The sequence below is a fragment of the Rattus norvegicus genome, chromosome 4 (assembly GCF_021556685.1).
Source record: "Rattus norvegicus strain SHRSP/BbbUtx chromosome 4, alternate assembly SHRSP_T2T, whole genome shotgun sequence".
Lineage (NCBI taxonomy): Eukaryota > Metazoa > Chordata > Mammalia > Rodentia > Muridae > Rattus > Rattus norvegicus.
The window spans coordinates 124,752,866-124,780,637 of record NC_141537.1 but is presented as its reverse complement, the minus strand read 5'-3'; the positions used below and the strand labels follow the sequence as shown (position 1 = coordinate 124,780,637).

The 27,772-nt window shown below is 49.9% G+C and overlaps 1 protein-coding gene and 1 long non-coding RNA gene across 2 annotated transcripts in view; both read left to right on the top strand.

Annotated features, from left to right (window-relative positions):
• Nup210 (nucleoporin 210) overlaps positions 1 to 24,793 on the top strand; it is a 97,942-nt gene extending 73,149 nt beyond the window's left edge. Inside the window, 13 exon segments of the mRNA NM_053322.3 lie at positions 459 to 617; positions 3,272 to 3,363; positions 4,738 to 4,912; positions 6,142 to 6,317; positions 8,152 to 8,372; positions 9,944 to 10,080; positions 13,654 to 13,777; positions 14,875 to 15,021; positions 16,075 to 16,325; positions 20,438 to 20,654; positions 21,828 to 21,923; positions 22,002 to 22,085; positions 23,444 to 24,793. Of these exon segments, the coding sequence (NP_445774.1) occupies positions 459 to 617; positions 3,272 to 3,363; positions 4,738 to 4,912; positions 6,142 to 6,317; positions 8,152 to 8,372; positions 9,944 to 10,080; positions 13,654 to 13,777; positions 14,875 to 15,021; positions 16,075 to 16,325; positions 20,438 to 20,654; positions 21,828 to 21,923; positions 22,002 to 22,085; positions 23,444 to 23,541 (1,977 nt within the window). The 3' untranslated portion in view covers positions 23,542 to 24,793.
• Positions 24,794 to 25,254: 461 nt separating this feature from the next.
• On the top strand, positions 25,255 to 27,386 carry LOC147994967 (uncharacterized). The gene is made up of 2 exons (XR_015686068.1): positions 25,255 to 26,170; positions 26,446 to 27,386. It is a non-coding gene; the product is annotated as an uncharacterized LOC147994967 (long non-coding RNA).
• The last annotated feature ends 386 nt before the right edge of the window (positions 27,387 to 27,772 follow it).

The following is a 27,772-nucleotide window of genomic DNA, read 5'->3' as shown; positions in this document are numbered from 1 at the left end:
TCTGGTCTTTGCCATGATGGTGGAGCTGACAGCAGAAGAGAAAAGCCAAGGAAGAATTTCCTAATTCCCCAGGATTACACACCTCAGGGCCCATGATGGTCTACATAAGACAGCAGCAGTATGGTTATTCAGATACTGTGGATCAGTGGCGAGAAACCCTACATGGCCCAGCAAGTTCTGGGTGACTACAGACACACCTGTGCATGCAGAAGTGGGGACATGCTGCTCTAAAGACAGTGGCTCTTGTGTAAACACAGAGTTTTCTAAACACGCCCACATGGTGGTGGTGCTAGAAGAACACTCTCTGTTTCACTCTGGGTTTGCCTTCCAACCCTGGCAGCAAAACAGTGGCTTTGAATATAGTCAGATACCAGTCAGGGGCCAGTGTGTCCATCTGTCACCTAGGGATGCTGGGCCATAGGCCTCTGTCCTGGAAACAGATTTGATGTCTCTCCCAGGTGTCAATCCGGCTCTCGCCTCAGTACAATTTTGCCATGAATGTGCATGGCCGGGTGAAAGGTCGGACTGGACTGCGGGTGGTGGTCAAAGCTCTGGACCCCACAGCTGGGCAGCTGCATGGTCTCGGCAAGGAGCTCTCAGATGAGATCCAAATTCAGGTAAGGGGCTGGATGGCGAGAGTCACATGAAAGGGAGAGAGTACTGGTGACCTGAGTCCTAGGATGGGGGTCTTGTGCCACCCCAGCCATGATGGCCCCCTAGATTGCTGAGGAATTCAAGGCATCCACCCTCCATCGCCATTCTCCATCAGGGCAGGAGACAGATGGAGAGGAGAGTAGGGTGTACAGAAGATGCCAGGGGAGGCAGAGATAAGCCTCACTACAGCTCCAAAGGGGAGAGGGTTTAGTGCTAAATAACCTGTGTAGAGCCCTGGGGATTCCATAAATGCAGCTTAGTTAGGTCTGGGAGCATCTTGATATTAGGATCTGCTGATAGGGACAGGAGCCTCCCCGCTTCTGGCATTGACACATCTAGTGAGGAGCCGAACAGGCAGGACACTTGTGGGTGAACCAGAGGCCCAAGGGACAAAGGGTCAAGGCCACACAGGGTTGGAGGAATTGTGCTCTGTCCTGTAGCAAGGGAGGGCCTTTGGCCCCACTGAGACCAACTCAGTCTGGCTCAAGAGATTCCCCTGCCAGAGCCTGCTGTTCTCTTAGACCTTTCCCTCCTTCTGGATGAGTCTTTGTATCTCTAGGTCCTGTAAAACACAGGAGTTGGGCTGGAGAAATAGCTCAGTTAATAAAGTGCTTACTGTGTGTGAGGACCTGAGTTCGATCCTTAGAATCTAAAAAAAAAAAAAAAAAAAAAAAACACCAGGTGTGGGCCTAGAGAGGTCGGAGATTAAGAGCACTTGTTTTTACAGAAGACCCAGGTTCAGTCCCCAGCACCTACTGGTGATTTGTAACCATTACAAGAGATCTGATGCCCTCTTCTGACCTTTGTGGGTACTAGGCACTCATGTAGTGTACATACATACATTGCAGGTAGAACACTATACTCGTTGGTAGTGTCTCAGCACTGGGGAGGTTAAGACAGGGCAATCCTTAGGATTTGCTGGCCAGCCAGTGTCACCTAATCTGCAAGCTTCAGGACACGGAGAGTTTGTCTTTAAAAATAAGATTGACAGTGCCTAAGACATAGCACCTGAAGATGACCTGTGACTTCTGCACCAGCACTTGCATGAGCCTACATACAGAAGCATCCTCATAGGCACATGCTGCTCTCACACACCCCTGATAGAGAGGAGTTGATAGCTTGCCTCTGAGGAGGATGTTTGACTTCAAGGGCATCTTGCTGCTGATCTGGGATTCTGTAATCCCTGACCCCTTGTAAGCTGCAAAGAAAAACTGAAAGTATCCCCTGACTACCAGTAGAAAGAACAAAAAGATTCACATCCTCTCCTGGAGAAAAAATGAGTTTTTTCTCCCTTCTCTTTTCCCCTCCCTCTCATGCATGCTGGGCTTAGGGACAAAGAAACTGATTTTCAAAGAGAGTAACAACTATTCTCTTCTGTTGACTCTTCTCGAACATGTGTACGCAGTAACAGAAGCAGACACCTGCACACTCACACAGGGACACAGAGACAAGTGTCTACACAAAGACACAAGCAGGTAACAGACCCATGAGTGTGTGAGAGAGGCTCACACTCAGGTACAGACAGACATAGTTACAAAGAACACATGGTTTTAAAAAAAACAAACAAACATGAGTTAACACTCAGGACTTGGCAGTTTTGAGTCTGAGTGGTTCTGTCTCCATTTCCTCCTTGACAGCCTCTGGAGTTAGTCAGACCAGGAAAGTGGGATCAGCCCACAGTTGTGGTTTGTTGTTGCTGGCAGTACAGTTCTACCACATGGCAGAATCAGCAGATAAATGAAGCCCAGCTTCCCTGTACTTGAGCCCCACTCTCTAGTTTACCATAGTGCCCCACAACTCCCTGGAGCCTGCCCCACGGATGATGCTTCCCACAGTGCTGGTACTGTTGACATTCTCACAGCTGATGCAAAGCAAGCTCACCTCCATCTAAATAGAAGATCTGCTTTAAGGGAACAGGAGGAAGTCGACTTGTGGATGACTCCACTGTGCAGCCAGGGTCTCAGTCAGTCAGGCCATTCCATGCTCAGGACCACCTGCCTGTGTGGAGATGGTCTCTGATTCTGCCCCAGGTGCCCCTGACACCAAAGCCCCCTGGGTCTCCCTGAGGCTGTTTTTCAACTCTCCCTTTGGGATGGGCTGCCTTTTGCCTCAGGTCCAGCTTCTAGAGACAGACCTTACAGAACCCACGTGGGGATCTGCTGTAGAGATCACAGAGGTGCCAGAGGGACAACTTGAACTGTTTCTTCCTCAGAGAGCTGCCCATCAGCTCAGAATCTGGACTGTCTAGATGCTTACACCCCTTGGGAGGCTCATCTGATCTCGTCAGAAGCTGGGAGTTGTGTGCAGTGTTAGAATGTGTGGGCCCTTGAACCAGGCTGGGAGCAATCTAAAATCCAGCAGCCTGAGGAGACTTTAATTTAAACAGTAGGACTGGGGTGGTGATGGGCTATATGGATCAAATTCCTATCAAGACCTCAGAATACCTGTGAGCGAAGGATTGTATTTGGTCTGGCCTTGTCACACTCTAAAGGCCAAAGCCACCCGGGAGGTGCTTAGAGCAACTTTCGTCTCATCTTAGCCCTCACTGAGGGAGAGCAGGTGCTCAGATTGGATGTGAGTCTGGTTGGGGTCGGAAATGTGGCTCACTCTTTTCCAGGTATTTGAAAAACTGCGGCTGCTGAACCCTGAAGTAGAAGCAGAACAAATACTAATGTCACCTAACTCGTTTATAAAGCTGCAGACAAACAGGTTCGTGAGTCAGCTTCTGTTTTCTGTGAGGACACACTTGTCTCATTCAACAAACCACTTGTCAAAGTTGTCAGGTGCCCTGGGTGCATGCAGTAGCAGGGAATCTTTTTGTGTGATGTGCTTGGATGGTGTGGTTTCTGCATCCCCTCCTCTCCTCTTCCTGTGCATATGCTTTGCTCTGCCATAGCCCTCTGGGCCCCTCTTCTGTTCCCTGAAGCCAAAAGTCCTTTTTATGAACACTGTCGAATTCAGTCTTTAAAAGGGACCAAAGTACCAACTTAGAAGTGTTAAATTTTTCAAATGCCCCTGTGTTTGCAAGACTTGCCACTTGAAGTAGAGCCCATGAATTAGCAATAGCGGTGGCACTGGGGAACAGGTTAGAATGTAAAGCTTGGGTCCCACCACAGCCTACCAAAGGAAAGGCCGCACTTAAGACCCCAGGAGGTGAGGGCACATGCCTGTCGGTGCTGGTGACTTGTTTTAAAGGCTGGCTCCAAACAGGGCTCATCCTTCGATTCCACAGGGATATCTTTCATAACATGACTTACACTTCAGTAGCAGTTGATGAGTGGGGGGACTCTGGGCCACACAACCATGTCGCCTGAGGCACTCAGGGTTCATTCAGCCAGAAATAACTTGGGAGCAGATGCTGTGCTAGGCTGTGTGACCACAGAGGCGAAGGACACACAGTGCCTTCAGAGGCAGCAGAAGTAAGGAGGTGGTGTGTGACTTTCAGGTAGAGCCCAGAGAAGGATTTCTCTGTAGGGGTCACAGGTGGAGATGCCTGACCTAGGGGCATCTTAAACGATGAACAAGACTTCTTCAGAGTACAAGGAGGGAGCTGGTAGAAGAACCTTCAAGCAGAGGCTGTAACATTTACTTAAACTCATCTAGAGAAGATCTGTGGTGCTAGCACAGATGGGGAGTTTTCAGGGAGTAGGAACTGAGGTCTCTCCTTGGTTACCATGCTAAGGAGTGCATGAAATGCTGTGAACCTTTCCTGTAGCAGTCCTTGCATTAGAGGCTAGTCCTAGGTCCATATAGCTCAAAGCCCCCACGCTATTCCCCACCCAGATGGCCTCATTTCAGTAAGAGAAAATGATTTACCATAGAAATGATCTCTTTTTTTGTTTGGTTTTTGGTTTTTTTTTAACAAAGTATGGTAGATGAAACTGATCTCACGGTTTCCCACCCTTGGCTCTATGCTGCTCTCAAAGTTGTGAGTTTTCCACATTAGGCTTCAGTCGGTCATTGACAGGACCACGAGGTCCTGCTAAGCCACAGATGTGAAATCTTGATATTAATATACTGGGCCCCTGTCTGTGCCATCGCCCCTCCATGCATCATAAAAACAGATCATCTTTCTTCCCAAAGGGATGGTGCAGCCATTCTGAGCTACCGGGTCCTCGATGGGCCTGAGAAGGCTCCCATCGTGCACATTGACGAGAAGGGCTTTCTGGTGTCCGGCTCTGGGATTGGAGTGTCCACCCTCGAAGTGATTGCACAGGAGCCTTTCGGCACCAACCAGACTGTCCTTGTCGCTGTAAAGGTAGGTTTGCCTTTCACACTGTAAGAGCTCAGACGTGACACTCTCTCAGCTGTAAAAGTGATTCACCCTCCAGCTGAGAAGTTCTACTTAGGAGTTTATCCAAGTATCACTTGCAGGCAGAAGCCCTGGCTGGATTGTAAGCCATTGGTGCCAAGTGTCCTGGAGAGTTATTGATTCTGCCTAGCTTGTTTCATAGAAGGGGAAATTGAGGCACTGTGACATCCACAAAAGGCTCGAAGTCCCAGATTTGCTGTCTTGGCAAGCATACTGATGTTCTGTCTTGTACCAGACTACTGATATTCCCACCACCCACTGCTGAACTCCTGCTTAGGACAGCACAGAACCTGGGCATGGTCAGTGCTTTCTGGCATCAAGTGTTAGTACTAGACATGCAAATATTGCATCAACTCTGAGGACATAGTGGCTCATTCTGAATCAGAAACTGACTCAGGTGTCACTGACACACTGTAGCTCTACACTGTGCTCGCAGCGCCCAAGGGCTTATTCTGTCATTCCATGCCTACTGGGGACAGAGACCTACTCCTCAGGCACCCTGTCACATTGTCACCAACCTCTGAATCCTAGAGGACAAAGCTCACTCAGTCACTGGACACTTTTATTAAGGCCTGGGCTGTAGCCTGTTTTGTTTAGTGGGCCTGACAAGTGCAGCCCACCTATTTTTTGAGTGACAGAAAGTACTAATGTGTTTATCATATCCCAACCCCGCCACAGTTAGCCTGGCTTGTGGGCTTTGGACTTTGATAGCCTCATAGAGGCTTCGAGTCAGTGTCTAGAGTCAGGATAATTGTTTACCTGCCTTCTATGGGGCCTGGATTCAGAGGTGGCTCTAAGTTTCCCACTGTTGGGAAACAGTGCTGCCTTCATCAGCACCCCTGTAACAGTGGCATCCCTTCTCCATCTAGTGAGCATTGCTTCTACTTCAAGTGCCCCGAGAACCAGCTCCTCCCTCAACTCTGAACTCTGAACACTGCAATCACAGCACAGGGGTAAAACATTACCTAAGTTTTCAGTCATGGATCCTGGCTCACCTGAGTGTTTTAGAGGCTGACTAGCTGTATTAGATGGAAACTATGTTGCTAGGTGGGAACTCTAAAAAACAAAGTCTTTCTTCTCCACATCCTGAAGTCAGCCCACCCACTAAATGTGGTCTCTGAAATGGGGATCCACTCAGGCAGGCATCACCACACCCCCCCAATGCTGTCCTCCAGGTCTCTCCTATTTCATACCTGAGGATCTCCATGAGCCCAGTCCTGCACACTCAGCACAAGGAGGTGCTGACAGCTCTGCCTCTGGGGATGACTGTGACCTTCACTGTCCACTTCCATGACAGCTCTGGAGACATCTTCCACGCTCATAATTCAGACCTCAATTTCGCTACTAACAGGTAGGGCATGGGCATTCCTTGTTTCCCAGGAAGCTGGTCTTGTTGTATCTGGGTTTCATAATTAGGTCCAGATGGGTGATGAAAGAAGGGCAGATGCTGTGGAAGGATGGCTGAAGGGATGACATGCTGCACCATTCAGGCCAGGCCTGGAAGTCCAAGCAAAAGGCAGAGGGAGTCGGGGGAAGAAGAAAGGTCCAGGCCTTTGTCTGTATGAGGCAGAAAGCTGTTACATGATGACATTCCTAGCGGGCAGGGAGCAGAGCACACCTACTGATAGCTGAGCTCGGCCGGTTTGTGGAAGGCTGTCCATGGGACCAGGGAAGAAAGTGCAGGGAAATGTAGCATCTGCAGGTCCTCTGCTCCTATCATCAATGGATGGAGAACAAGGAACATGCCCCATACTGCTTGTGGGAGAAAAGCCACACTGAGCATCTGTGCATAAGCCAGCTGTTACGCCTTTCTGGTTCCTCCCTATCCCTGTTACAGAGGCCCAGAGAGGTCAAGCCATTTGCCATGAGCTGGAAGTGGGGTTTGAATACCACATTTACCCATCTCCAAGCATGATTTTCTTAGGCTGACTTTTTTTTTCTTTTTCTTTTTTTTCTTCTTTTTTCTTTCTTTTTTTTTTCTTTTTTTCCTCTTTTTTTCGGAGCTGGGGACCGAACCCAGGGCCTTGCACTTGCCAGGCAAGCGCTCTACCACTGAGCTAAATCCCCAACCCCCTTAGGCTGACTTTTAATCTTTGCTGCAGCTTGGGTCCTGGTGTGAGGAGGGAGAGGGTGACAGGAGGTCCCAGGCTTCAGTGTGGCCCTACCAAAAGTCTGAGTCTGCTGCATAGCAGTGGCTCTCTGTGTACTCCCCTGTCTGGCACCAGCATCCTCTGGGTAGTTAGGGCTCAGCACTCCATGATTTTAAAGGTCATTGGCCACTGCCCTGGAGTGTTGCAGAGGTATGAGGAGACACGTTAGCTAAGGCTGGGCTCTGTGAGCTATCCAGGTGTTGGTTACCATTCCAACTAGTACTTTCCGTGGGCCTGAGAACACTTGTGTTCCCTTTGACTAAGAACCCTGAAAACCAGGTATAAGGACATTGCACGGCAGGAGCCAAAACAGGAAGTCTGTTTGCAAGCCTGGCTTTGATTTTTGTGGATGCTGTGATTCTGACAAGGTAGCTCATCTCCCCAAGGAAGAGTCGTCATGAGGGCTTCTGTACAGGTGTGGGGCACTACACCTAGTACTATTTGTCTGTCTGCCTTGGGAAAGGTAGAGCCCAGGTCTGACTGCCCTTAGACATACCATAGAAGTGACTCAGTCCTTGTGTGGCCAGGAGCACCTGCTCACAGCCGCCATCTTGGAGAGGAGGTTTGGATGGAGTCAGAGAACATGGTCCTCACTCCTACCTCTCTAAGCCCCCTCTGCATTCTTCACAGTGAAGGTTGTGCAGGGGTGTTAGGAGTGCTTTCCCACGACCAGTCTTGTTTGACCCCCACAGCAGATGTACCATATCCATCCTCACTCCTGCTTCACAGAGCCAGCCAGCCAGCACAGCAGTGCTCGGACCAGCTGCATGTGAAAGGCAGCTTGCACCTTCTTAGCATGTCCTCTGTGGGTCATTTTCCTCCTTGGGCCTCTGATTCCCTTCTGAGTGTGAGCGTGATAATGCTGGCAGATCCCTGCTGAGTGCTGTGGGTTGTGTCCCAAGAATGACAAGGTGTCAAGTCTGTGTCCCCTCCAGTAGAGCCACGTCTGGGACACTCAGTAGGGGCTACATACTTTCTCTCTACTTCCCCTCTGCCTTCTCTTCTGAGCTTCAGCCCCCTTTCCATTATCCCTAGAGATGACTTCGTGCAGATTGGCAAGGGGGCCACCAACAACACCTGCATCATCCGCACAGTCAGTGTGGGCTTGACACTGCTCCACGTGTGGGATGTGGAACATCTCGGCCTCTCCGACTTCGTGCCACTACCTGTCCTGCAGGCCATCACCCCAGAGTTGTCTGGAGCTGTGGTGGTGGGCGACATCCTCTGCCTGGCTAGCGTTCTCATTAGCCTGGGAGGTAAGAGGGATGTGACTGGTTCATGCTAGGGTTATGGCACCAGAGAAGGTGCTTGTACCACATCGTAGGCGTTGTACAGGTGGCTCGGAGGATACTGCCCAAGGGCCACATTCACTCTGCCACTTGGCAGTTCCTGTTCATTTGTGACCAGGTAGGAGTGGAGATGGTATTGGCCATGCAGTCACTGGTTTGTGACAAAAGTCTGTCCGCCCCTGCCTAGTAGAATTTTCTGCTCTTGTGGAAGTGTCCTGTATGTAATGTAGTATATGAAATATCGCCCAATTGCCTCTGCAAGTACATGCTTACCATATGGTCGGTGCGGCTAGGAACAAACCTGTCATCAGATAAATTGTGTGGCTAGTGGTACTACATACATTATATTACATACAGACATACAGACATCAGATAGATTGTGTGACTAGTGTTACATACATAAATTACATTACATTACATACATGGCTCTGGGATACCTGAGCAGAAAATGAGTCCTCACACCCTGGTAACTCATACTCAGACACCTGTTTTTCTCCTGATTGGTCCCCTTTTTATAGTCTCATTAATTCACCTCATAAGGAAATTAAATAGTAGCCAGGTGTGGTGGCTCATACCTGTAACCCCAACCCTGAGGAGGCTGAAACTGGGTGACAGACATGAGTTTGAGACCAATCTGATCAGTACAGTGAGTTCCAGGTTAACCTAGCATGCAATGAGATCTCGTCTCAAAAGTGGGGGCGGGGAGAAAGAGGAGATAGGGGAGCAGAGGAAGATAGAAATAAGAACTGTCATTTATTTGCTACAGAGAGAAGGGAGTGTTTGAATTGCGTTGTTAATTGGGAACGAAGTGGCTATGAGAAACCAAGGCGAGGATCTGCCTTTTTAAAGAGGCATTTAAAGTATGTTTTACATATTACAAAAATGTTACTAAATCAAGTATTTACAGAGTAAATCTTACCTGTTTAATCTAGATAGCAGCTTTATGAATATTCAGTTGGTTTGGGCTCATCATCATCATCATTATTACTATTATTATTGTTGTTATTATTATAAGGTTTATTTATTTTTAATTCATGTGTATGAGTGTCTTGCCTGTTGCTGAACCTGGGTCCTCTGCAAGAGCAGTAAATCCTCTTAACTGGACAGATGTCTTGCTGGACATCTTAGCAATCTCTCCAGCCTACGATTTGTTTTTATTATCAACGCATCACCAGTGAGGTCTGCTCTCTGTTTTTAAAGAGGAAGTGATAGTGTTGGATGGTGAGATGGGCCCAGACATACGGCCCCAGCCCACCCGGGACAAAGATTTGGGAAAGTGTCATGTGAAAAATGGATTCCACATGGGAAGGAACAGGGGGAGCTAGCACCTGAGAACAGGTGCAGAAGAAGCAGGTGGCCAGAGCCGGGAAGGTGGAAGGACCACTTTAGAGGTGGCCTGTGTGGATCCCTCCATGAAGCTGAAGGATCCTTCCGTGAAGCTGAAGGATCCCTCACAGGCAGAGGGGAATGGGGAATTAGGTTTGGGCTATGGTGTCCAAATATGAACAAAACGATGATATCTGGGCTTATTCTCCCAGGTGTCTCAGGGACCTGGAGCTCCTCAGCTGGCAATGTCCTCTATGTTGATCCCAAGACAGGCGTGGCTATAGCCCGAGATGCAGGGCCTGTGACTGTTTACTATGAAATCGCTGGACATCTGAAGACCTTCAAGGAGGTAGGACCTGAGGGCAGCCAGAGGCAGTTGTGGCCAACCAACCCTATTAGTGGCAGCAAGAGCATCAGTGTGTATCTGTAACTAGGTTTGGAGACCCATGTTTGCACTTGGGAGGCTGAGGCAGAAAGAGTATTTTGAGTTTGAGAGCATCCTGGGTTACATAGCAAGACTGACTCAAAACTCAAGCAAGCAAGCAAACACACACAGTCCACCATTGTACCCCTAGCACATCATAGTCTGTATGCCCCTTGGTACCTGATCATGACCAGATCTCTTTAAACAAAGGCATACGATGTCAGTACCTCCTGACGTCCTATTTTTACTTTGTTAGGTTTTGTGGTCTTTTGTTTGTGTGTCTGTTTTGAGACAGGGTCTTACTGTGTACCCAGGCTGGCCTTGAACTGAATTTCCTGTGCATCCCTGGTGTTAGTCACCTCCTGTCTGATTGAAATCACCTCTGACTTACAGTAGCTAACTGACACTCTGTTGTGTGAGTGGTTATTGGCCTGTGCTGTTTAGGAAGCGCCTGTCTGCTCAGAACAAATGCACTTTCCCTCCGACTATCTTTGATCTGTTGTTGGCTGCAGCCAAAGCAGCCAAAGCAGCAGGTACAAAGCCGGCTCTACCTCTGATTCCCTTTTCTTTAAGAAACAAATAACCAGGCCTCCTGCCAGAGCTGTCTGCAGCTGTCAGGATGTAGGAGAATCAGCCACCCACGAAGTGTGAAATGGGAACCAGTTCCCTGTCCATCCCAAGCATCCTCTCATGTCCAAACCAGCATCAGGGGAGAGGCCTGGTGCATTGATTCTACCCATCCACTGACACACACGCTCGTCTGACAGCCAGCATGACTGCAGCATTGGGTTGGGCATTCCCCCGGGGAGTTCAGGCATGGGACAGGCAACCCAGTGATTTGGTGTCACCCAGCAAAATAAAACTTCCCCCAGCAAGTCACCTTTGAGTCTTTATGAGAGTGAACAAAACTCTTTCTCTCCAGCTGAGAACAAGTCAATGACCCTAGTCTGGCTAAGTTCCAAACCTGTCTCATTTTTAGAGCCAGCTTGTGCTTTATCGAACCCAGCAGTTTGACCTAATAGTTGCATATTCAGTGCTGTGGTTCGTGGGAGCGGCTGCAGATAGAGGCACTCTGATTAATAAAGCTCTGCCTCACAGGAGAGGTCCCTAAGGATGGTCATGAGAGGGGCCAGCAGTCACCAAGGTATATGGGGTTTGAGAGAGAACCCCAGGTGAGCTGGATCATAGGTTATGTGTGGGAGGGACTCACAGTCTGACTTTGTAGGCAGATCATGAGCAGTGCTGGGGAGGCCGGGAAGCTGGGTGCAAGGGCTTAAGGGTGGCTTTAGCTGGGCATGTCCCTGCAGGGTCACTTCCTGAGAGTCTGAGATGGCAGCAGCTTAAGGATTTTAGGGCAACCTAGACACTCAAGTCATACTGTTTGTTTGGGTTCAAATCTAAGATCAACCAGTGGGCAAGGTTCCTCTAGCCAAGGGATACACCACACTGATGTAACGTAGTGAGCTATGCAGGTTGGTTGGCACTTAGTATCGGTCCTGGCTGGTTTGTGTGTCAGCTTGACACATTAGCAAGAAAGGAGCCTCATTTGAAGAAATGCCTCCATGAGATCCAGCTGTAAGGCATTTTCTCAATTAGTGATCAAGGGGCGTGGGGAGTGCGGTTCCAGCCCACTGTGGGTGGTGCCATCCCTGCACTGGTGGTCCTGGGTTCTATAAGAAAGCAGGCTCAGGGGCTGGGGATTTAGCTCAGTGGTAGAGCGCTTACCTAGGAAGCACAAGGCCCTGGGTTCGGTCCCCAGCTCCGAAAAAAAGAACCAAGAAAAAAAAAAAAAAAAAAAAAGAAAGCAGGCTCAGTAAGCCATGTTAAGCAAGCAGTAGTCAGCACCCTTCCGTAGCTTCTGCATCAGCTCCTGCCTCCAGGTTCCAGCCCTGCTTGAGTTCCTGTCCTGACTTCCTCCAATGATAGATTGTGATCTGGAAGTGTAAGCAGAATAAATCCTTTCCTCCCCAACTTGCTTTTTGGTCCTGGTGTTTCATCTCAGTCACAGAAACCCTGACTATGACAGAGTCTCTCTCACAAGTGTTTGCTCCACTCGGTGTTTGCTGCTGCTGTTCCTGTTGGAGAGTAGGGTGGGAGCTTGCTTACGTCACACTACATAGACTTTGGTTTTAAATCAGAATGATGCAGATCAGGAGCACATGGCGATGGAGTTGCTGCAGCGGAATGACCTACTGGTAGACTGGATGGGGTGGTGTGGAGGAGGACTTGGAGTAATTCTCCTGGGTTTGTCACCACTGACACAGGGTGTGATGGTTCTTTCCTCTGAGAGGGGAACTGAGGTAAGGGAGTGTTCTGGAAGAAGCTAGTGAGTAGGTCCTGGAGTGTTTGAAATGAGTGTCACTTCCCCAGCTAGTGAGTAGGGCCTGGAGTGTTTGAAATGAGTGTCACTTCCCCAGCTAGTGAGTAGGGCCTGCCTGGAGTGTTTGAAATGAGTGTCACTTCCCTAGCTGCAGTGGGAAGGGCACAGTTGGGTGATGGGTTTGCATTCCCTGTGACCCTTCCTGAAGACTGGAGCTGCACAGGGCTGTCTAGCACAGGGATGGGTCTGTTGGGATACACCTGAATGTGGGATGATCATAACAGGAGTGGGCCAGACAGAGAAGGAGAAATTGTAAAAGACCCAGTGTGGCCAGGAAGAAAAGAAAAAATGGGAGGCAAGGCCAGGGATGGCAGTGGTGGGCACTTCTGTTGGTCCCTTGGCCAGCAGCAGTTCCTAGAAGGGGGCACTACAGTGATCACTGGAAGTATTGATAAGACCAGAGGGACCAAGGCCCATAAACAATGGGGCTGTGAGGTGCAGGCCAGTGGATCCCTTCCTGCTACTTCACTGCTGCACAAAAGGGACAAGAAGAGCCTCCAAAGCACTTGCCCCCACCAGAAAGGGTGGTCAGCATTCTAGCCGCAGAGGGGCGTGGGCCTGTGGTTCTTACAGAGAAAGGTAGAGGGACAGCCCAGTGGAGGGAGTCTGCATGGAGAATAGGCTGTGCTCAGGAGGTACCAGACGGGGTACGTCTGAGCAGGCTGGCCTCTGAGGACCCTTGTTCTGTATGCATTTGGGTCTGGTTGATCTATTCTGAATGAGGATCTTCTGTCCTTGTGACAAGATGAGTTAACCAGATCTGTGAGCAGAGGAAGGATGATGGCAGGAGCATGTGGGCTCTCCTGGACCACTAAGTGGGTTCAGCCTGCTATTAGCCCCGGCCTTGCCATTGATCCACCTCTGCCAGGTGCCCTGGCTCTGCCTCCTGCCTCGGCTTTGATATCAGTTCTAGCTTTGCTCTCACAGGGTGGGAGAGTTGAGGCAGCCAGTTAGGCCTCTGACACCTTGCCACACTCTGACCAGGTATTTAAGCAGTGAGCTCATTAGCTTTTGTTGCCTGGGGTATAGAAGACATAAGCTGCAGGTAAGGTCATGAAAAACACCCAGCACAAGGCAGCATACAGTCATCACTCAGCACAATGGACTTGTTTCCCCAGATAGTGGTCGTCACCCCTCAGAAGATTGTGGCCCGTCGCCTCCACGCCACACAGACCAGTATCCAGGAAGCCACAGCCTCTAAAGTGACTGTCAGCGTGGGAGACAGGAGCTCTAACCTACTTGGTACAGAATGAGTAGGCTCTGGGTATTTGGATTTACCTTGCCAGACTTGGGGAGTGGGAAGTAGCATCTGTGCCCTTTAGGTGTGGTTTTATCTGTTTTGGGTTTTGTTGTTGTTTTGTGGTGTTGGGGGTTGAACCCAGGGCCATAACACAGCACAAGCACACCCTATACCATGGAGCCACATCCCCCAGCCCTCTTTTTCTTACTCAGACTCTTAACTCCAGAGAGAGCCTTTAGCCCCTGCTCATTCACTCCTTGCACCTTTTAAGAAATACGAGGCCTCCGTGAGCCAGAGCACGAAAGGCGCCTTCGTCGGTGCGCAGATCCAAGACATTGCCTGCGATGACTCAGAGCTGTGATTGCAGCCCTAGGGCATGAGCAGAGCAAGCCACAGTCCACCGAAGCTGATGGTAGAAACTAATGACATCGCAGGCTGGTGGCTGGATTTGATTTTTATAATTACCTCTCCCTAGTCATGCATAGAACATTCCATCTCACTCTTTGCCTATGACAGGCCTGGACAGCAAGTGCCAGAAATAAATATGTCGATACAGATTTTTTTAACCACTTAACGGATGAATTAAGTTCCACTATTTTCATTGTGATTAATGGGGTACATTTACTACATCATGGAAATGCTGTTTTCTTCCTTTAGTGCAAGTGGGAAAATAGTCCGCTGTTGCCAGAATTATGTGCAATGTGTTTATAGGGAGCCTCTGTCCTCCCAGTGTTCAGAAGCAAATGGCCAATGGCCATTCTCCTTGCTCATTACAACCAGGCCTCACATCAGCACATTTCCTGTCATCATACCCTCTGTGCAGGCTCAGCACTCACGCTGGGATTCTCATCTGAAGTGACCCTGGCATTCAGAGTAGCTCATCCTCTGGGTCAGGATCCTTAGGTTTAATGAAAGACCTTCACCAGGCTTCATGGATCCTGAGCTCCCTCAATGGGAATAATATGGGATGCTAGTGCCGTTCATGCCTGCCCAGTGCTATAGGGCCTGCTCCTTACTTTAGTTGGTTATGGCTGTGGTAGCCTAGTGGTTGGCCCAAGCCCTTCTCATCTGATCACTGCCCCCAACCCTGTGCCTTCAGGTGAGTGCTCCTCTGCCCAGCGAGAGGCCATAGAAGCCTTGCACCCAGAGTCCCTCATCAGCTGCCAACTCCAGTTCAAGCAAGATGTCTTTGACTTCCCTGCTCGTGACATCTTCTCTGTGGAACCAGGATTTGATACTGCACTGGGTAAATTTGCCAAGAATTTAGAATGCAATGAGTGCCTGCTGGATATCTGGGTTGGTTAAAGTGTATATGTCATGATGGCCATATGTCCAGACTAGCAGGGCTTGTTGGGAATCTAGCCTGGGGCTGTTAACATCACCCACACTCTCAGAGCTCAGCACCATACCCAGACTAGAGTCTGTTTCAATAATCCCACCACTCAGCTTTCTGTTGACTGAGGGTTCCCAGTCCTCCACTTCCTGCATAGAGCAAATGTAGGTGACTGGCCCTCATGACTTAGTAGTAGGTTCTGTTCAACCATGCTGAGACACAGCCACTCTGCAGCTCAGGACACTTTCGTGGTTGGGCTTTTGACTAGCACTTTAGGCTGGTGAGCCTGCCTGCCCCACTGCATGGCATGGAAAGCTGCTGGTTGAGAATGCAGGTGTATGGCTGATGTCTGACTGGTGTCAGGGCCTCACCAGCACCTAGCACAGAGGAGGCCCATGTTGAACAAGGAAGTTAACACATCTAGATGCTTCTAGTCGTGTGTCGTTGATGTGGCCCAGCCCATGTGTCCAGCTGCCTGAGGCCCTGCTCATCACACCTAGCTCATCTGCCCTAGGCCAGGCACTAAGGACAGGGCAGGACTACACAGTCGTTGTCCACACAGCCTTCTGCTACACCTGCAACAGGGGCATCTTGGAGTTGGCTCTATCTTGACCTATAGCCCAGGGTTCGATCATGTGTCTATGTGCCATTATCTATCTGCCCTTGCTCTGGACCAGGCTGGCTGGGGCTTGAGCTGCAGACCTGGCCCAAACATGATGCCTGTCCCACTAGTACTATTCAGATGGAAACTTCATGATCAGAGATTCTGAGAAAGTGAGAGGACCACTGGTGACAGGAAAATGTCCAGGCTGGCCCATGGCCTCTGAAGGGGTATTCCTAGAAGGCCTCCTGGAGGAAGTGGCTTATCTGCTTGCCCTCAAGTTTGTCTAGGAATTCTCCTGTCATAGAGTGGGGCCAAGGTGGGTATCTGCACACACAGGAGAAGAGCACACCTTCTCTCCACAGGCCAGTACCTTTGCTCGGTTACTATGCACAGACTGACAGATAAGCAACTGAAGCACTTGAACATGAAGAAGACATCACTGGCGGTCACCGCCTCCATGCCTAGCAGCCGTACATCTGTAGAAAAGGTGGGAGCTGAGGTCCCCTTCAGTCCAGGGCTCTATGCCAACCAGGCAGAAATCCTTTTGAGCAACCACTACCCCAGCTCCGAGGTCAAGATCTTCGGTGCTGTGGAAATTCTGGAAAACTTGGAGGTAAGCTGCTGTGGTGGCTTCCAGTCAGGCAGGAGCTGCTTCAGACAGATCTAGAGTTAGGGGGCTAGGGCTAGGATTAGGGCTAGGATTTGGGGTTAGGATTAGGGCTAGGACTAGGGTTGGTTTGAAGCTTGAAGTTAGAAATATTTTTAGTTGCCTGATTTACAGACTAGGGTTAGTGTTAAAGGTTGGGCTTAACGATGTAGATGTAAGATGTGTTAGAGGTTAGGGTTAGTGGCTAGGGTTAGTGGCTAGGGTTAGAGGTTAGGGTTAGTGGCTAGGGTTAGAGGTTAGGGTTAGTGGCTAGGGTTAGTGGCTAGGGTTAGTGGCTAGGGTTAGTGGCTAGGGTTAGTGGCTAGGGTTAGTGGCTAGGGTTAGAGGTTAGGGTTAGTGGCTAGGGTTAGTGGCTAGGGTTAGAGGTTAGGGTTAGAGGCTAGGGTTAGTGGCTAGGGTTAGAGGCTAGGGTTAGTGGCTAGGGTTAGAGGCTAGGGTTAGTGGCTAGGGTTAGAGGTTAGGGTTAGAGGTTAGGGTTAGTGGCTAGGGTTAGTGGCTAGGGTTAGAGGTTAGGGTTAGTGGCTAGGGTTAGAGGTTAGGGTTAGTGGCTAGGGTTAGTGGCTAGGGTTAGTGGCTAGGGTTAGTGGCTAGGGTTAGAGGTTAGGGTTAGTGGCTAGGGTTAGTGGCTAGGGTTAGAGGTTAGGGTTAGTGGCTAGGGTTAGTGGCTAGGGTTAGAGGTTAGGGTTAGTGGCTAGGGTTAGTGGCTAGGGTTAGAGGCTAGGGTTAGTGGCTAGGGTTAGGGTTAGGGTTAGTGGCTAGGGTTAGAGGTTAGGGTTAGTGGCTAGGGTTAGAGGTTAGGGTTAGTGGCTAGGTTAGTGGCTAGGGTTAGAGGCTAGGGTTAGAGGCTAGGGTTAGTGGCTAGGGTTAGGGTTAGGGTTAGAGGCTAGGGTTAGTGGCTAGGGTTAGAGGCTAGGGTTAGTGGCTAGGGTTAGAGGTTAGGGTTAGTGGCTAGGGTTAGTGGCTAGGGTTAGAGGTTAGGGTTAGAGGTTAGGGTTAGTGGCTAGGGTTAGAGGCTAGGGTTAGTGGCTAGGGTTAGTGGCTAGGGTTAGAGGCTAGGGTTAGAGGCTAGGGTTAGAGGTTAGGGTTAGAGGTTAGGGTTAGAGGTTAGGGTTAGTGGCTAGGGTTAGAGGTTAGGGTTAGTGGCTAGGGTTAGAGGTTAGGGTTAGAGGTTAGGGTTAGAGGTTAGGGTTAGTGGCTAGGGTTAGTGGCTAGGGTTAGAAATGTGCTTTGTACAGTTAATGCGGGAGTTAGTGCATTCCAGTTCAGGGTGCCCTGTTCCATGTTGGGTTAGGGTTAGGGTTAGGGTTAGGGTTAGGGTTAGGGTTAGGGTTAGGGTTAGGGTTAGGGTTAGGGTTAGGGTTAGTGGCTAGGGTTAGTGGCTAGGGTTAGAGGTTAGGGTTAGTGGCTAGGGTTAGAGGTTAGGGTTAGTGGCTAGGGTTAGAGGTTAGGGTTAGAGGTTAGGGTTAGTGGCTAGGGTTAGAGGCTAGGGTTAGTGGCTAGGGTTAGAGGCTAGGGTTAGAGGCTAGGGTTAGTAGCTAGGGTTAGAGGCTAGGGTTAGTGGCTAGGGTTAGAGGTTAGGGTTAGTGGCTAGGGTTAGTGGCTAGGGTTAGAGGCTAGGGTTAGTGGCTAGGGTTAGGGTTAGGGTTAGAGGCTAGGGTTAGTGGCTAGGGTTAGAGGCTAGGGTTAGTGGCTAGGGTTAGAGGTTAGGGTTAGTGGCTAGGGTTAGTGGCTAGGGTTAGAGGTTAGGGTTAGAGGTTAGGGTTAGTGGCTAGGGTTAGAGGCTAGGGTTAGTGGCTAGGGTTAGTGGCTAGGGTTAGAGGCTAGGGTTAGAGGCTAGGGTTAGAGGTTAGGGTTAGAGGTTAGGGTTAGAGGTTAGGGTTAGTGGCTAGGGTTAGAGGTTAGGGTTAGTGGCTAGGGTTAGAGGTTAGGGTTAGAGGTTAGGGTTAGAGGTTAGGGTTAGTGGCTAGGGTTAGTGGCTAGGGTTAGAAATGTGCTTTGTACAGTTAATGCGGGAGTTAGTGCATTCCAGTTCAGGGTGCCCTGTTCCATGTTGGGTTAGGGTTAGGGTTAGGGTTAGGGTTAGGGTTAGGGTTAGGGTTAGGGTTAGGGTTAGGGTTAGTGGCTAGGGTTAGTGGCTAGGGTTAGAGGTTAGGGTTAGTGGCTAGGGTTAGAGGTTAGGGTTAGTGGCTAGGGTTAGAGGTTAGGGTTAGAGGTTAGGGTTAGTGGCTAGGGTTAGAGGCTAGGGTTAGTGGCTAGGGTTAGAGGCTAGGGTTAGAGGCTAGGGTTAGTAGCTAGGGTTAGTGGCTAGGGTTAGAGGCTAGGGTTAGTGGCTAGGGTTAGAGGCTAGGGTTAGAGGTTAGGGTTAGAGGTTAGGGTTAGTGGCTAGGGTTAGTGGCTAGGGTTAGAAATGTGCTTTGTACAGTTAATGCGGGAGTTAGTGCATTCCAGTTCAGGGTGCCCTGTTCCATGTTGGGTTAGGGTTAGGGTTAGGGTTAGGGTTAGGGTTAGGGTTAGGGTTAGGGTTAGTGGCTAGGGTTAGTGGCTAGGGTTAGTGGCTAGGGTTAGTGGCTAGGGTTAGTGGCTAGGGTTAGAGGTTAGGGTTAGTGGCTAGGGTTAGAGGTTAGGGTTAGTGGCTAGGGTTAGAGGTTAGGGTTAGAGGTTAGGGTTAGTGGCTAGGGTTAGAGGCTAGGGTTAGAGGTTAGGGTTAGAGGTTAGGGTTAGTGGCTAGGGTTAGAGGTTAGGGTTAGAGGTTAGGGTTAGTAGCTAGGGTTAGTGGCTAGGGTTAGAGGCTAGGGTTAGTGGCTAGGGTTAGAGGCTAGGGTTAGAGGTTAGGGTTAGAGGTTAGGGTTAGTGGCTAGGGTTAGTGGCTAGGGTTAGAAATGTGCTTTGTACAGTTAATGCGGGAGTTAGTGCATTCCAGTTCAGGGTGCCCTGTTCCATGTTGGGTTAGGGTTAGGGTTAGGGTTAGGGTTAGGGTTAGGGTTAGGGTTAGGGTTAGTGGCTAGGGTTAGTGGCTAGGGTTAGTGGCTAGGGTTAGTGGCTAGGGTTAGTGGCTAGGGTTAGAGGTTAGGGTTAGTGGCTAGGGTTAGAGGTTAGGGTTAGTGGCTAGGGTTAGAGGTTAGGGTTAGAGGTTAGGGTTAGTGGCTAGGGTTAGAGGCTAGGGTTAGAGGTTAGGGTTAGAGGTTAGGGTTAGTGGCTAGGGTTAGAGGTTAGGGTTAGAGGTTAGGGTTAGTAGCTAGGGTTAGTGGCTAGGGTTAGAGGCTAGGGTTAGTGGCTAGGGTTAGAGGCTAGGGTTAGAGGTTAGGGTTAGAGGTTAGGGTTAGTGGCTAGGGTTAGTGGCTAGGGTTAGAAATGTGCTTTGTACAGTTAATGCGGGAGTTAGTGCATTCCAGTTCAGGGTGCCCTGTTCCATGTTGGGATAGGCCTCTTCTCTCCGTGCGTTCCTGCTACTGCCGTTTCTTCCTCTTCTTCCCCTTCCTCTTCCCCCTTTTTTCCTCTTCCTCCTACCCTTCCTTCCCCCCTCCTCTTCCTTCTCTTCCTCATCCTCTTCTTCCTCCTCTTCCTCATCCTCTTCCTCCTCTTCATCTTCTTTCCCTTTTCTTCTGGTTGATGTATGACTGGTCTCTGAAGGTTCAGCCAGAAAGCCTACAGGGAGAGCTCTGATGTGTGGATGGAGAAACCCTGTTGCCTGTTTCTCTTGTCTTGCCATGGTTAACTGCTCACAAGAGATGAAGAAGTATATAGTTGCTATGGCAACCTGATGGGCTAGGGATGCTGCTTTATGAGGACTTGGTTTTAGGTGCTACTTTGGTTTGGCTAACATTTTTATGCTTAACTAGAATTCAGTAATATTGATCTTGTCCTCTTTAACACACTCCGAATGTGTGTCATGCTTTGGGGTATCAGGGTCCACCTGGTCCTGGGAGAGAAATCCAGCATATGTGGTTAGAAGGGTGGGTCTGTCCAGAGATGAGCTGGGCACCTGCAGTCCCACCTGTGGGACACTGCAGCATGCACTCCCTGCGTCACATGTCTCCTCAACACTGCCTTCCTCCCAGGTGAGGTCCGGGTCCCCAGCAGTGCTAGCCTCCGTGAAAGAGAAGTCATTTGGACTGCCCAGCTTCATCACGTACACAGTTGGTGTCTTGGATCCCACAGCTGGCAGCCAAGGCCCTCTGTCCACTGCCCTGACCTTCTCCAGTCCTGCCACTAACCAGGCCATCACCATTCCAGTCACTGTGGCCTTTGTGTTGGATCGTCGTGGGCCTGGTCCCTGTGAGTTATAGATGAGACTTCAACTAACCCAGACCTGGGCAGGGAGAGCTGGGGCAGGGGGGCTTGGGTGTCTGTGGGCACCTACAATGTGAAACAAAATGTCTCTCAAAGTGACAGTCTTTTTCTGTCATCAATGCCACACAATACTTCCCTTGTCATCACATCCTCAGCAAGGCTCAATATCCTGCCATGGCTCCATCCCTCAAGTATAAAGCCCACATCCCCACAGTGGCCCCTGAGACCCGCATGGTCTCTCCTGACCATTTGTGACTCGCCTCCCCTGTGCTTCCTGGTCTAGCACTAACCTCTTGCCTGTTTCTGGAACATGAGGTCCCAGTCTGAGACATTGGCATCACTGTCTCCCTGAATGAATACAATGTCATTTCCCTCAGAGAACCCATTGACCAACATTCACAGCTGCTGTAGACTGCCCATCAAGCATCCCTTCTTGGTTAACACAGGAGATTAGACTCTCTGTCCCAGACATGTGTTGGCCTATGGAGAAGTAACATTATTCATGACTGGGGCTCCTGCTCGACTGCTCCAGGAAGTCCAGTGTGAGGACAGCTCTTAGCTCAGGGCCCTTCTGATGCCAGGAGCTACTCACTGCTTACCCAGCTATGTACAGGCTTATCCTGCTTCAGCTGCCTGTGGGCATGCAGAGGACAGAGCTACAAAGACATAGGGCATGGATTGAAGGGGCCAGTAGTCAGGGGAGGGTCCTGCAGTCTGGTGTCTCTGTATCCGGGAGTACTTAGAGCAAGTAGAGAGTGCAACACTGACAGATAGGCAGCAGGGATCTGGGCCTCAGGCCACTCCACAGAGGTGGATAGCTTAGGGGCTGTCCACCTCACCCTGGAGCTCTTAGGAAAGAGCCAGGGCAGGAGCTCCTGTCCTGTGAGACTCTGGCCCACCAGTCCCTCAAGCTCTAAAGCCCACAGGGCATTTTTCAGAACTGCCTCTTTGGCAGAAAGGACATCAAAACCTGGTGTGCGAAGCTAAAGATACTTTCTGGAAAGAAGAACAGAGATGGCTTAGGAAGGCAGGAGGAGATGCTGCCCTTGTCTAGACTTCATAGCTAATACAGGCTTGCATCCCAGGCAGTAGGACATTGTGGACCTCAGGGGACCCAGCTATGGCTCTGTGTTTTGATGTCTCTTTGCCCTGTTGCAGATGGAGCCAGCCTCCTGTCACACTTCCTGGACTCCTATCAAGTCATGTTCTTCACCTTTTTTGCCCTGCTGGCTGGGACAGCAGTCACCATTATAGGTGAGGTCAACCTCATACTCCCTTTTACACCCTGCACCCTCTCACCTTGCCCACTCTCACCAGCCTGTGCTCTTACAGCCTACCACACGGTCTGTGCACCCCGGGAACTTGCTTCACCACTGGCCCTCACGCCCCGTGCCAGCCCTCAGCACAGCCCCCACTGTGAGTACCACAGCCACAAGCACAGCCTAGAGCGCTGCCACCAGAGTCATTTCCTGGGGAAGGGTGGGATCCAGGCCCTGAACCCTAGTTTTCACAGCCTGTGTCAGAGCAAAGGGGACAGTTAGGGCTGAGCCCCAGGGACACATGTGCAAGGGACAAGGGTGTCACACGGACTCAGAGACTAGTCCTGACTCCTCAGAGGTGTCCACAGCAGGCAGTGGGATGGGAGGAGTTGGTAGAGGCTGGGCTGTCTAAGCAGGTGAATTCCAGAAGAGACAGACAGGGCTACCACTGAGAGGTCAAATTGGGATAGGAGGATGTCCTGATGAGAGAGACACCCCCTCCCAGAGAAAGAAAAGCCTACTCCTTTTGATAATCTATTTGTCTCTGATGGCCTAGTCTTGGTCACCTCTACAATTCCTGGGGTACCTCTCTCCAAGAGTCTCCTGAACTGTGCAGTGTCCTACCCGTGCAGTGGTACCCAGCAGCCCTTTGGCTCCCACTTGGTAGTCTGATGCCTGTGTAAGAGGCCCTTGAGCTAGTGTCTGCTCATCTCAGTGTCACAGAGTTTTGGTGAGAGGACGGTTTTATGACCAGAAGCACTGTCCCTGGGAGACACAACACACACACACACACACACACACACACACACACCCTGGGATCCCAGCAGGGTGGTGGCTGTCCTTGTGACTTTGGCTTGTTGCATAGCTGTTCTGCTACAGTCCTTTCTAACCCTTCCTCCCAGTGTTTGTTGAAATTACCATAGGGACTTAGTAACGTCTCCCTAAGTTCCTTTTTCACTTGTCTCCAGGTCCTTGTTACTACAGTACTGTTCTCAAGAGTCTCGTTCTTCCATCCTCTTGTCCAACCCTTGGAAAAATAACATATGTCATGTGACCCACCCCAGACTCTGGCTGAGCTCAGGAAGGTCAGAAGTCATGCTCCAGGCTGAGTGGATGGAGACACACACACACACACACACACACACACACACACACACACACGTACATACATAGGTTATATATAGTGTCTTGGTACCAAGAACCATGATTTTATCCTCTTTCAAAAACCCTATACATTCCAGTAAATCTCATCCACACCCCCGCCACAGGATTTAGCCTACTCTAGCTCATAGAGTGTTCATTGGAGACAGATTTCCTCAAGTGGGAATTGGAAGACAGGAGGCTGCTGGGTACAGAAAGCACAGGTTGAGCAGTATAATCTCCCATGCCTGCCCTGGCCCTGTCGGTTTCTGCTGTCCCAGGTATGTGCCCCTGGCATGCTGCGGGCACACACTGAGGAGTGTGGTGGGGATATTGGTGCTTACTCCTCCTTACTCACTCCCATTTCCTCCCTAGATCTTGCCTCATCCCCGACTGCTTTCAACACACTGCCTTCTGATCGCAAAGCCAGCCCTCCCTCAGGGCTCTGGAGCCCAGCCTATGCCTCTCACTAGGCAGTGTGCAGGGCTGGTATTGCTACACAGCTGAACTGACACCTGGACAAAAGGGTCACTGTCGTTTTCACACGGTAAAACCACGCCTGGGCCCTAGGCCATCCTCACTGCCCTGGCTGTGCTGAACCACTGCCTGATTCACACAAGCAAGGGTTTTTAATTTGTTTGCTTTTAATTCTCTTTCCAAGCCTTGAGGGCCAGGGCTTCCTGGTTCCCTCTTTCTCATGTGGCGTGCAGGATATGGGGGTGCTGCTTAGTCTTGTTTTTGTAATGCTCAAGAAAGCTCACTCTCTGTTCATGGCTTTAAGTGGCTGGAAGCTGTCTACATCATCTACAGATGATGCCATCATAGCGATCTCAGGGAAAGGATGTCCTTATCACTCCTGGGGATTTCGTGGTGCTTGGAATAGAACCCAGGGTCTCACGCCTGCTTGCCAATTGTTTGTCCACTGGCACGTGCACACACCAGCCCTTTTTTGTTTTGTTTTGTTTTGTTTTCATGAATACTTGTCCTGCTGCTACTAGGAAATGTGGAGGACAAGCAGGTGTGGGTGTCCCCTAGGGGACACTGCCCAGAGCCCTGTGCTGTCTGAGCCTTACTGTGCTTGTTACTGAGCCTCAGCAGAGTAGCTCTCCTGTTTTGGCAGAAGGGCTTCTGTCACTGGTGTTGGAGTGCCTCTCACTCTCCCTGACGCAGCTTGGGAAGAGCAGAGCATTGTTGGCCCTGCCCTGAAGCCACTGGCGGGGATCTTCTGATCTCTAGCTTTGTTCTGAGATGCTGCTATGAGTTGTGGAGCCGAGAGACCCAGTGTGGTCTCTTCTTCTGCCCTGGAAGACCCCGAACGCAGTACCTTGGTGGATGTGAACCACCCTATTCGCCCTCCTCTCCTCCTCCTCTGCCACCAGCGCTCTCCTAGCTGGCCCAGGAACAGAAGAGGATTCCTTGAGTCTACAACTTCACATCTGAACTCAGGGACATGGCCACTCTGCTTCAGGTTCAGGTGCTGTGGCACTGTCGGAGCCAGAACTTCACGAGTGGACGTGTATGGGCACCACATCAGTCACCAAGAGTTCAGCCAGCCTTTGAAGGTCTTATGTGGTTCCTTGTATCCTTTGAGACTGAGCCACAAGATGGACTTTTCTGGAGCTGGGGACAGAGGATTTGTGTCCAGCCTGTCGCTTAATCTCTCCCTGGAGTTATGGAGTCTGCCCTGCATTTGTTTAATAAAGTTCTGTGTAGTTTCTTAAAGGATCCGGCAGTTCCTGAGGGTACTGACTCTGCCTGGGTGTCTAACTATGATTGATGACCTGTTTCCAATGGTGCCCTTCCCTCCTCTCTGCCCAGGGGCTCTCCCTACCGTGGACACAGGGGCAGTAGCAGGCCCTTGTCTGCTGGAGTACAGCACAGTCCCCCTCCCTCCACTTCCTGCCAATTCTCTCCGGCACCTGCCCTTCTTCGATCTCCTTCCTTCATAATCATCTAAAATGTCCGACTTTCCCTTAAAATGGCCTTTCCCTGTCCTTCCCACCAAGGCTATACTCCAAGATCTTGAATGCCTCAAAGGACCAGCTCTGCCACCCTCCCTCGCCACACACCCTTGGTCTCACCTGCCTTCCTGGAACTCTCACAGGCCCCACCCAAGCCAGTACCAGTCCTGTTACATTTCTCACGGGGGCTGCCCTTTCACAGCACACACAGCCAACAGGATTCCGGTAGGCCCTGCTCCTTTGTGTCCTTGTCTCCCTGTGCTTTTTTTTTTTTTTCCTCTCTTCCCCTGCCTCACGCCACACTGGAATTGGGAAAGAGGGGAGTGGGTGCTTCATCAGCCTCAGGGACCTGTTACCACAGTACTGCCCATGGAGAGAACACCATGTGACCCCCCACTTCCCTTCCCAAACAGGACCTCCATGTGAGTGAGTGCTGGGTGACAGGTGTCACTCTCTTAGCTCCACAGGACAGTGTACATGAGAAGATCTAGAAAGCATTATCAAATAAGTGCTAAGTATGTTTGAGACTGTACGTACTGTCCATGTGCCTGCCTGGAACATGGTGTTGGTGTTGCCCTTAGGTAAGACCCCTCTGAAACACAAGATAGCTACCAGGATCCGGGGAGCAAGGACATCACATCCAAACTGTTTCTGTCCAGAACAGAAAGAAACTCTGAAGGCACTGTTTTCACAGGGCTCAACAGACAAATCCATAATCTCTGTCACTAAGGTCTGAGCCACTTCTGCCCTGTGGCCAGCGAATGCAATGGGAAGATCATATTTTAAGGGTCTCTAGGTGCCACAAAGCTGATCCCTGGCTCCTCCCAGATGAGACAGAAGATTGCAGTGTCCACCAGCTACCTTTGCCCTGGGGCACTGGACTTCCTCCCTCTGTCCACCTGGAGTACTGGGGACCTGATAAGAGCTGGCCATTACGCTCCCTTTCTTCAGGGCCAGCAGCCTTTCAAAGCACATTGGGAAAACACAACCAGATCTTTGTAATAGTAAACCTGACTGGGCATGCTGACAGCCCAGAGGGACCCACACAGCTCGACTGGATTCCCAAGCCACCTGAGCAGCTCTCACTGCCTGAAGGTGCTAGAAGATGCTTTTAGCACCAAGAATACAGAATTGCAAAGAGGTATTTTTCTTTGGAGTTCTTTTTAGAACAAAAATTAACCCTCAAAGTCTTGCTCTTTGTCTGCATGCTTGCCTGCTTGGCACATTTAAACGTAGTCTGCTTCCTATTGCTGTGATAAAACACTGTGAAGACCAACTTGAGGAGGAAAGGGTTTATTTATTTTATAGGTTATAGTCCATCATGGAGGGAAGTCAGGGCTATGCAGGAATGATGTTTTCTGGCTTGTTTTCCAGAGCTTTCGTAGCCTGCTTTTTTTTTTTTTTTAAACATTTCAGGACCACAGACCCAGGTGGCAAACCCTTCAGTGGGCTGGGCCCTCCCACATCAATCAAGAAAATGGCCCCGCCAGACTTGCCTACAATCAATCTGATGGAGGCATTTTCTCAAGGTTTCCCTCTTCCCAGAAGACTAACTAGTGTCATAATGATGAAAAACAAAAACAACAAAAAAACCCTGAGCAGCACGTCGGCTGGCTAGAACCTTCGTCTTGAGTCTGAAATTCGGACAGTGTTGAGCAGTGGTATCTAAGTGGATGAGGACACCCGGAACCTGGGGATGGGGCGGGAATGCAGGCCTGACTCACTGCAGCGGTCACATTACCAGCAAAGTGTCCTTTTGCAGGTGGCTTCACCAAGAAGAGGCAAGTGGCAAACTGCATCTCTATTTCCAGCCTCTTGGGCTCCCCATGTGGCAGCCTCTCCAGAGAATGTTTGAAGGACTTCCTACCCAGAAGAGTTACATGTTGGTCACGTAGCTTTCGTTGGCCTACGTGATAAGTAGATAGGGTAAACATCTGTCCCAAGGTTCTGCCATAGGCAGAAAGCCCTGTGGTGGTAGAATGGACAGATGAGTCTCAGGTGTTCCACCCCACCCCAGATGAGCCCACATCCCGTTAGTACCCGAGGAAGCAAGGTGGTTACTCAGGAAGACCATGTGCCCAGAAGGAAACAGTTCACCAAATGAGAAGAATATTTTGTTATTACATTTATTTATTTGAAGGAGTCAGAGGACAACTTACACAGTAGTGGTTCTGTCCTTACATAGTGTGAGGTCTGGAGATCACCCAGGTCACCAAAGTTTGACAGCAAGTACCTTTATCCACTGAACCATCTTTCCAGCCTGAGAAAATAAGAAAGAAAAAAAAAGTCTGTCTGTTTTTCACAAAAAAAAATCATAAATAATTAAAATTTTTCATTAAAATTCCACATTAAAATTTCTTTTGACTTTGTTGTTTGATTATTTTATTGAGGCAGGGTCTCACTGTGTAGCCTTGGGTAGCCAGGAACTCATTCTGTAGACTAGGCTGGCCTCAAACTCACAAATCTACCTGCCTCTTGAGTGCTGGGATAAATGTGTGCACCACTTCTCTTGGCAATTTTATTTTCATAAAAGGAAGCAACAGAAGAACACAGAACATGTGACAGACTTGATGCCCACCACACTCTGTACACACTGAATTGCTAGTACAGTCGAGGGCCTCTAAGTTTTGCGAGGTTTGGTTTTGTTTTGGTACTTTTTCACTTTTTTTCCCAAAAAGCAGATTGGAAACTATGACTTAAATCTCACTTAGCATCTGCCTTCTGTCTCATTTTTCTTATTAAC